The sequence below is a fragment of the Heterodontus francisci genome, chromosome 20 (assembly GCF_036365525.1).
Source record: "Heterodontus francisci isolate sHetFra1 chromosome 20, sHetFra1.hap1, whole genome shotgun sequence".
Taxonomy (NCBI): Eukaryota; Metazoa; Chordata; class Chondrichthyes; order Heterodontiformes; family Heterodontidae; genus Heterodontus; species Heterodontus francisci.
The window spans coordinates 63,623,967-63,634,073 of record NC_090390.1 but is presented as its reverse complement, the minus strand read 5'-3'; the positions used below and the strand labels follow the sequence as shown (position 1 = coordinate 63,634,073).

General features: G+C 40.1%; 1 protein-coding gene across 1 annotated transcript; it reads right to left on the bottom strand.

The window, feature by feature from the left end:
* Positions 1–3,131: 3,131 nt before the first annotated feature.
* adrb1 (adrenoceptor beta 1) lies at positions 3,132–5,798 on the bottom strand. The gene has a single exon (XM_068053375.1). It carries the CDS (start codon positions 5,665–5,667, stop codon positions 4,432–4,434), a length of 1,236 nt encoding a protein of 411 aa, XP_067909476.1. The 5' UTR covers positions 5,668–5,798; the 3' UTR covers positions 3,132–4,431.
* Between the last annotated feature and the right edge of the window lie 4,309 nt (positions 5,799–10,107).

Below are 10,107 nucleotides of genomic sequence, written 5' to 3'. Positions count from 1 at the left end.
TGTAGGTAAGTGTCTATATTCCCTTCATTTTAATAGAATCTTGCAGTTTAGGTGAATCAATTTCCTCTCACTGTGGAGATGAAGAGCTCTCTCCTTTAGTGATTTGTTTACCCAGAAACTTGGTTTATTATTTTCTTGCCTGAAGAAAAAGGTTTTTTTTGGCCCATTCTGCTCCCTAACTATTTTAACATACATGTTCAAGTTAGTGAGATTTGAGTAACTCCTTGCAGCTATAGGAAAACCCATCATTGGTTAGCTGTCGAGAGTGTCCATCATCAGTTGAAGGATTTTGAGAGCTTAATTGCTACTAACCAACAGCTGGAATAAGGCACCAGAACCCTTACAAGTTTGTTGCTCCACATGTGGTCCAGTAAGATTAGACAATTAACAAGCAACAATCATCTCCAGCTATGTTAAATTGGACTGTGAGGAGGGGAAAGAGAGTGTAAAAGAGGCCTAGCTACTTACCATATCCCAGAATGCAGAATCCCTTTCAGTGCATGGGACCTTATCCATCATCAGGTCAGAAGTAGGGATATTTGCTGATGATTTCACAATGTTCAGCACCATTTGTGATTCCTCAGATACTGAAGTAGTCTGTATCTATGTGTAGTAAGACCTGGATAACATTCAGGCTTGGGCTGATAAGTGGCAAGTTACATATATCCCAACCAACTGCCAGGCAATGATCATCTCCAACAAGAGAATCCAACCATGTCCCCTTTACATTTAATGGCATTACTATTGCTGAATCTCCCAATAACAGCCTAGGTGGTTATCATTGACCAGAAATTAAACTGGATTAACCCTATAAATACTGTGGTACACCAGCAGCTCAGACACTGGGCATTCTGTGACGAGTAACTTGCTTCCTAATTTCCTAAAGCCTGTCCACCATCTACAAGGCACAAGTCAGGAGTGTGATGGAATACTCTCCACTTGCCTGGATGGGTGTAGCTCTGCCAACACTCAAGAAGTTTGACACTATCCATCACAAAGCAGCCTACTTGATTGGCACCCTATCCACCACTAACATACAGTGGCAGCAGTGTGCACCAACTACATGATGTACTGCAGCAACTCGCCAAGGCTACCTTGATAGCACGTTCCAAACCTGTGCCCTCCACCACCTAGAAGGATAAGGGCAGTAGAGACATAGGCATGCCACCACCTGCCAGTTGCCCTCCAAGCCACACATCATCCTGAGTTGGAGCTATATTGCAGTTCCTTCACTCTAGCTGGGTCAAAATCCTAACGACAGTGTGGGTGTACCTGTAGCTGATGGACTTCTCAAATGCAATTAGGCAGAGGCAATAACTGTGGCCTAGCCAGCGACTCCCACATCCCGTGAGAAAATAAATATTAACAAAGAACTTTGTATATGCGACACTGTTTGCCTGATGACCAATTCCCTGTCTGAGCACGTTCTCTACTGCTGACGGGTGGAGGTGTATGACAGTAGCACAACCTTTATGCTGTCATAACACAGCAGGCTACGATTGGCTGAGTTCTACCCGCCGTGACATTGAACATTGTAGCAAACAGCACGGTTCAACATTTCACATCCAGGGCTGTTAGCAGGAGGAGTCTGGAGCCCTCCAGCAAGCAGCTGTCTTGTAGATACACTGGCATTTCATCCAATAAAATTCATTCGCTCGTTTTCTCACAAGTCTCCATTATCTCATTTATTTCATACTTATTTTCATTATAAGGTGGTAATTGTTTCATGCAGAAAAATATTTAAGCGCTTTCAACACTGTCCGCTTTGCACTAGTTCGGTTCTAAAATTTGCATGCAAAAATTATTGTTCAAATTACAGCGGACTGCGTGGCAACTTTTACACGCCGATATCGAGCCGAGAAACTGCTGGAGTCACTTATCTTTTCTTTTTGTACCGTCTTTCTAAATAGTGCACTACATCATATACTAGTCACAATGGAAACATATAACCGTCAACTGCTACAGGACAGAGGCTACTGTGTTCGAGCGAGGCCTCTTGGAATATTCTCTCATCTCGCCCGTTTTAAAAGACTGCTCGAAGCCAACCAAATACGGCACGTTTTCGATCTGCCTTTTTCCACGGTTGAGATGTGATGCGAGGGCGCTGGGGTGTTGAATAAGAATTGTTGTTATTTTAACCTTTCTCAGTTTGTTTTTCTGCCGCTTCGTCATAAATCAGCCAGGAATGTTATAGCTGCCAAACAAACAATAAATCTAGCAGACGCAGCAAGGAATATTGGTAAATATACTCACAGTGGTTCTGAGTCAACCCGTCTGAACAATAAAACAGCGTGAGATCTAACTAAATCCCTTGTTCTGTGTATTACTGTATGTTAAGAGGAACAGATTTTGGGATAACGCTGTGTAACCGGACTATTGCTTTAACTTCGGTTGCCACAGGTGTGTAAACTGCATGGATACCTCGAAGCAGCAGGTGACCACATTGTTTCTTTTAATCTCTGGTGAGACAAACCATATGTATCGAACATTTTCATTTCTAAGGAATATTCCATCAGGCGAGGCCAAGCAGCGGCTAAAAGTTGGAAGGAATCCCAACTTTTACCCTAAAACGTACAAAATTTGCAAATTATTCAGGACCTTTAAATAAAATTGAAATTATACCAAGTATTGCATATATTGCAAACTCGAGTGTTACCAGAAAACCGACCACAGAAACCAACTACTTGTGCTGAACAACACCATACCGCTTTTATTTAGTTTGATGATACAGGCCCTTCGGCCTACCGAGTCTGTGCCGACCATCAACCACCCATTTATACTAATCCTACACTAATTCCATATTCCTACCACATCCCCACCTGTCCCCTATATTCCCCTACCACCTACCAATACTAGTGGCAATTTATAATGGCCAATTCACCTATCAACCTGCAAGTCTTTTGGCTGTGGGAGGAAACCGGAGCACCCGGAGAAAACCCACGCAGGGAAAACTTGCAAACTCCACACAGGCAGTACCCACTGCGCCACTGTGCAGGCCTTAAACTGCAACGTCTTCATGTATCATTTGTGAATGATATGGAACCGTAGCAGACCTGGCGCTCAACCTTTTGCAATAAGTTACATAAAGGTACACATGAAATGTTTAATTTACGTTTATTGCACATATACCAAATATCCACACATTTTAATTGATCTATATATAAATATCTATGTGCGAGAAAGCAGACATTGTGACAAGTACATTACACAGCTGCATGTGAATTTCATATGGAGTCGGTGGGAAACCACTTTTTTGGTTTAGCAGGCAAATGTTACAGTACATAATTAAACACGAGTTCCCTTTTTTTACACCCACTCTCACCGAAACGTTTTATTTCCGAAAACCCTACTGGGAGTTTTTGGCTCTGACCTCACTTAGATTAACAGTAAAATATATAAGCAATGTTACAACATGGCGCAGATAATCTTCGTACTGGAGAAAGACCAACTTTCAACACGTAGAAAACTGCAGGTGAAGTGAAGTTGGTCCTTTGTGGAATTTAAATTATTTAAATAAGTAATCGACCCCCTGTTCATCCATCTTTAGTACTGTCAACTCTGAGGTTGCGCGTCGCTTCGCCTATTTTTAAATATATAAAATGCGATTTGTTTAATATAAACAATGTTTAATATAAATATATCTGTACACAATCTGTACAGCCGGAGGTAGTGTTATTCAAAACACAATCTTACAGTGAAAAGTTTTTCACTAATTTGGCAGCAAGTCTTGATCCATGAACATCGATATTTCAAAAGGTCTGCTACACCACCGTGAAGTGAGGCATCGGTTAATGGACAGATAATTTGTAGTTTAAAAAAATCTTAAATCTCTTTAGAAAGAGCCTTGCGTATTCAACTTGTTTTAAAATAAAGCTTATGGTTGCTCTGTTACACATAATCCAAGATGTTTAAAATAATAACGGAACATAAGTAAATGACTGTGTTTTACTATTCATCATTCTAGTGACATGGTCATGTCTGATAAGGCAATCGTTCGTGTAAATACCAGCGTCCAGATCGATCCCCTTTCATTCTAGCTGAAAATCTCCTTTCACTGTGGAATGTAATTCAACAAAGACACACGTTTATGTTGCAAAACTGACATGGCGTCACCGTTTGCTCGTCTGTTGTCAAAGTTGGAGCAGATTTTATATTCTGCGGTCGCTCGGAGTCCAAATCTCAGTGTTAATGTGAAGTAGATTCTCTTTGTCTTGCCAATATTGCTAGGAACGATCGCTTTAGAAGAAATCTGCCGTGAAGTTTCTGTGGTGCATACAATGATTTGCTACCTACAATACTATTGTGACACTTTCCCAATAGTGAGGATGCCTACCTGTGACTTCTCTTCAATACTTTTGAACGGAAACTTATGTTTCTGTCTATAAACTGCATTTGATGGCGGGTTTCCTCACTCTGTTTCGGTTGAAGGTGCTAGAACTGGGATTCCTCATCTTCAGCATGGGGCTTCTCTTTCTTCTGCCGGTCCAAATCGCCTCCGTTCCTTTCCTGTGCCCTGTTCCAATCCGACCACGTCTCCAAGGTCCTGGGGTCCAGCGTGCCTCCAAACATTCCCGAACAACGGGAGAATTCCCCAGAGCCCGAGTACAGTCTGCTGTCTGCCTGGCTAGGACAGAAGAGTAACCTTTTAAAGGCTGCCCTGAAGTCGGGGCTCTTGCAGTAAATGATGGGATTGAAGGCAGAGTTGACATAGCCGAGCCAGTTAAAAAACAAGAAGAGTTTTCCAGGCACGATGTCAGTACGGAACGCCTTCGCCACATTTGCCAGAAAAAACGGCAACCAGCAAAGGGTGAATGTTCCCATAATAATTCCCAGAGTCTTCAAAGCCTTGTGGTCCTTCATGGCTATAATCTTAGAGGGTCTCCTTCGAGCTGCTCTGCCGTTTGGGATAAAGTGACTGGTGTAAAACCTCCCCTCGCACTTGTCGATCTTCTTCATTTGCTTTTTGGCTTCTTGAAAGACGCGGGCGTAGACAAATATCATGATCAGTAAAGGCAGGTAGAAGGAAATAATGGACGAAGCAACGGCGTAGGCTTTGTTTGTTACAAAATCGCAGCAGCACGGATCATTGTAACAACGAATGGCATCTGGCTCATCATCTCTCCACCAGTGCATCATGATGGGCAGCAAAGAGATGAGGGCAGAGATTGCCCAGACCACACACACAATCACCCGGGCTCTGGCTTTAGTTAATAAACTCTGGTAGCGAAACGGCGATGTTATAGCGATATATCGGTCTATGGCAATCACGCACAAAGTTTCGATGCTGGCTGTCACACAGAGAACGTCAACTGAAGTCCAGATTTCACAGAAAACCGAGCCGTACAGCCAGTTACCTCGAACCACCAGGGTCGCACCGAAGGGAACCACCAATAAACCCATAATCAGATCTGCACAGGCCAGAGATACAATAAAAACATTGGTTAGCGTCTGCAGCCGCTGGTTCTTTGCGATGGCAAAAACCACCAACAGGTTCCCAAGGACTATGATGAGGACGATGATTGCCATGACTGTCCCCATGCCTATCACCCACTGCTCAGAGAACTCTTGCTGAGGCAGGTTTGGACTTACCCCGTTTGCAGGATTGACAAATATTATTGTAGTTGATTTATTACTGTTGCAGTCTGTGGGGGACAGTCTGTCTCCCATTGTAGGTGCCGCTTCTAGGAAAGGCTGACAGAGCTGAGAGCATGCATCGGTTTCATTTGCCTATTTCCCTGCAGATGCCTTGTGTCCTTCTCTCTTCCCTCATCCTATTCCTTTGGCACCAACAACCTGCAACTTGCTTCAGATAAGCAGTGCGCCCTCCCCTTTTACGTTGCTGGATGAGTTAATCCAATGAGCCGACTGTACCCTCTTCCTGACGCCACATCCCTGTGTTAAACAGCCTTCCATTTACAGTAGTTAGCTTCAGCCTGAGCGCCTCTAACTCTTGAGAAAACTTTTAAACAATTGCCTCTGGTAAGTATTCTACAAACAGTTGTCTCCATGTTCCAAGCGTTCGGACGCATATGGTGAAAAAAAACCCTAAACTTTGCAGAAACATGAGATTAGAAGAACAAGGCTAACCCAAATTGCATTTGTAAAGTTCACCCCAGGGGCTGCAAGTTTGCCAGCTCTTAAATCTACCTGTGTTTTACTTTTAGTTTTTAATTCACAGATGATGGCAATTATTCAGGAGGTATTGGCAAATCTTCGCTCCTTATACATATTTCCTTGGCCAGGAATAGACTGTGCAGCTAGCTCTAATTTCAGTGGCCGTAGAACTTGTCCCACCCTTTTCTATATCAGAACTGTTTGAAAAGATTAATTGCAGTTCAGAGAATGTACACACTGCTGTTAGTTTGAAACTCGGAATGGATTTTAAGTTCGCTGTCACAGACCAAAAGAACAGTTCTTTGCAACTTGACTAACGTTGTTAAGTCGCTCTCAGTAACCATTTCCTTATTGTGCTTTTGCACCCAAACCACAAGCTGCTCTTCAGATCCTGAGCTGTTTAAATTGAGGATTTTAATATCACAAGAAAGTAAAGAAATGGATTAGGTTTATGAAGCCAATTCTTTTGCACATGCCACGTACGACTTACATTTTTGTGAACTCTCGAATTTATTTAATTCTCCAAGAAAATATTAAAAGTAAAACTTCCCAAAACATATATAACTGTGAAATTTCTTCTCAATTCCTAAAGATGATCAAGTGAAAATTTGGGATATTAGTTACAATGTCTGCTGGTTAACCCTGACCAATTGTATTTCATAGATGACATTTCTGTAGTTGTAATAGCACAGGTCACAGTATTATAGAAACATACAGGACAGAAGGGGGCCATTGGTGCGCGTGGCAGATCAAAGAGCTATTCAATTATTCCATAGGAATTGCTAACTTTTACTAAGATGCAATAAGATATTCATCCAGTATTTTTAAAGTGATTATTTGACATTGCATTTTTGATAACTTATTCACATACTCATTGCTGTTGAAAGGGAGATATCTTCGGTTCCCCTAGGTTCTCTGAGCCCTGCCAATTTCACATTCATACTCTGATACTGTGATTACAGTTAGTTACATAATTCACTTAGATCTCTGCTATCAATCCTTTGATGTGAAGAAAGTATGCTTGCAATCATTTTTTGAATGAGAACAAATTTAATTTTGTGATTCCTTTCTCATGACTAAAGAGTTTTGATTCCCAGAAACATCCTTTCTGCCCTTCTCTGAACATATTCAATTCTCTCAAATTTCACCGAATATTCCAAGGATAGCTTTACCAGTGAATGACACAGAATAAAAGAAACTGTTTTAATTTTTTATCTAGGTATTGTTGGAATGCATTTCAAAACTTATTTGATTTTGTATTGACCGGATAACTTTTCATTAAATAGTGGACAATCACACTACAAAATTTTTTATTTTTCTGTATTTCTATGGAACCTCATCTTTCACATCAAAAATTGTCCTTAATCCAAGGCAAGCCATAATATTTCACTGGATGGTGATTGAACATTAGAAATTTAAGATACATCACCAGAAGAATTAAAGGGGAGTTTGGACAAAAATTCTTTACATAGAAAGTAGTTGAAATCAGAATTCTTTGTCACAAATAGTTGTTGAAGTAGTCTATAAATTATTTTAAAAGGGAATAGTTGCTTGAAAAAGAGGAATATTAAGTGGTGTAGGGAGGAAGCAAGAGAGTGGAATTAGAACAGGTATCTCATCTGGAGAAAAATACCAGTGCAGATTAGATGGGCTGAAAGGCCTGTTTCTATGTAGTGACATTTGAGGAGGAATAGGCATCCAACGTTCATCGACTAGTCATATGCACTTCCTTCAAAATTTACACAGGAATTCTGATGACTTTCTAGAAATACTGGTGTCCCTATAGAATCTACATAGAAACCACTTAAAGTGAGTTCTCTTTTAAAAAGAAGAAAAAAAATCTGAAGTAAAATTTAATACTCTGAAGAAGAAAAATACTTTCCCAATTACCTTTCTCAGATGGATCACTTCTGTGATAACGTCTTTTGCAGAGCAGTGACACTCTGTTCAGAAGCTAACAATTAATCACTCGACCCCACAAGCAATTTTTTAAAACTTTGTAGTTACATATGACACTTCTCAGCCCCTACACTTTGTACTTTTAACTCTTGTCGATTTTCATAACATTGATCATTTAAACATCTAGCTTTGTGCTATCAGCAAATTCTATATTACTAGAAATACACTGCGATATGTCATTCATAAATAATATAAATAGAAGAGCCAGAACAACTCAGTGAAGTATTTTAGTTATTGTATTTCAGTTAAGCTTTGTCTATGTATCAGTATATTCTGCTTTCTAACACCAAGCCAATTTTCAGATCACTAGCTTGCAATTAATTCCACGTCCATTCATCTTCCTTTAGAGCCTATAAAGCAAAACTTTGTCAAATGCACGACAGTCTATTAATACTGATTTTTATTAGAAAGCCCATATCCACTAATAATTCCCAAACCTTTCTGAAGTATGGACAGAAACCATGCTGATTACCCTTTGTCGTCTTTGTTCTTGAAATGACACTTCATTCAGCAATGACCTAGGCCTGTAGTCCCTTTCAATACTTACTCATTCTCGCCTCTCAGGGTGACACAGTTGGCAGCAGATCAACAGAATCGTTGGTCAGAAACTCAAAGTTTTAACTCGGCTGTGACTCAACGCTTGTACGACAACTTTGTTGCAGCCTTTTGTTTTAACTCTTAGTTAGTTCCTTGTGCTACTTCTGTTATAAAGTTTGTCTTGTTGTTTGGGTTACTTATCCCAATATATTAGTGTGGGCCATACTTGCTGGAGTCCCCTAAATACTTCAGTTATATAATTATCAAATGTAATTACAAAGATAACACTACCTTTTATACCCTACCTTTTGAATTCCAATCATTGCTTCTGTAGGCTATAAACTAACTTTGACATTTTTTTTTTATTGAATGGCAATTCTCTACTGAAATACAAATAAATAACCCAGTTCTGGAAATATTACATCATCCTCCTGAACTTGCCTATCTTTCCATCTTTCCATATTTTAGTGGATTATAGGTAGCTCAGTAGAAACAATAGAGGTGCAAAGTATCCAATTTTTTGTGTCAGTTATTACGACCGAGGTGGGAGGAGTGCACTGTTTATTCGAGTTCCACTTCTCCACAGGTCACAACATATATTTTAATTTTTCCACTTATCAATCAATCATAGACTCTGTTTTTATCCCAGAATAAAACACACCAACCAGGTTTTTTAAATAAACAACAAAATTATCAGTTTATTATAAAACAAGTCTTAACCAGTAATGAATCAAAGCATAAACACACAGATCGAAATATAAAAGTTCCCTTTTTACCTTAGCCCTTCACACACACACACCGGTTAACCAACAAAATAGAGATTTACTCTTTAGAGCTCTAGTACAAAACAACAGAAAAAGAATATGTTGGCAAACTCTTGAAGGAAAAAGAGAAGATATGAAAAGATGTCAGAAGTCCTTTTTGGTTTGGTGTCCCAAATACGTATAGATGGCTGTCACTGGGATCTTCCTGGAACTGTTCTTGTCAGGCGACATTGAAGATCAGGTTGGGCAGGCTTTCCAGGAAAAATTGCAGCAACAGAGGTTTCAGGCAGTTTCTTACATTTGCTTCTCAGCTTCTTAAGAGATGGAAAACTGGCAGGCTTTTACAAAAGATGGAACAGACTGGGCTGGGTGTTGCTCACTTGCCAAGTTTTCTCTAACTGTCTTTTCAAACCATTGTCCATATCCCAACTTACTGTCCAAAACGAAACCATAAACAGTGTCACTTAAGTCAAACCACCTGACCCCTATAAATCTTGACCTGTCACTTCTCTGTAAACATCTTGCCCAAGTCAAAAACAACTCCTGCTGGTAATTATTTGAAGACAGGTGCCTTCCAGTAACTGTGTACAGTCCAGACCTCTCAATGATCCCTGTAAAAAAAAAACATCCATGGACTCTTGAAAACTTAAAGAGAATGTTTGGAAGCATAGGATAAAAATCTTTTCAATGTGTCAAAACACATAACTATCCTAGCCAACACTTTGTAGCTGTT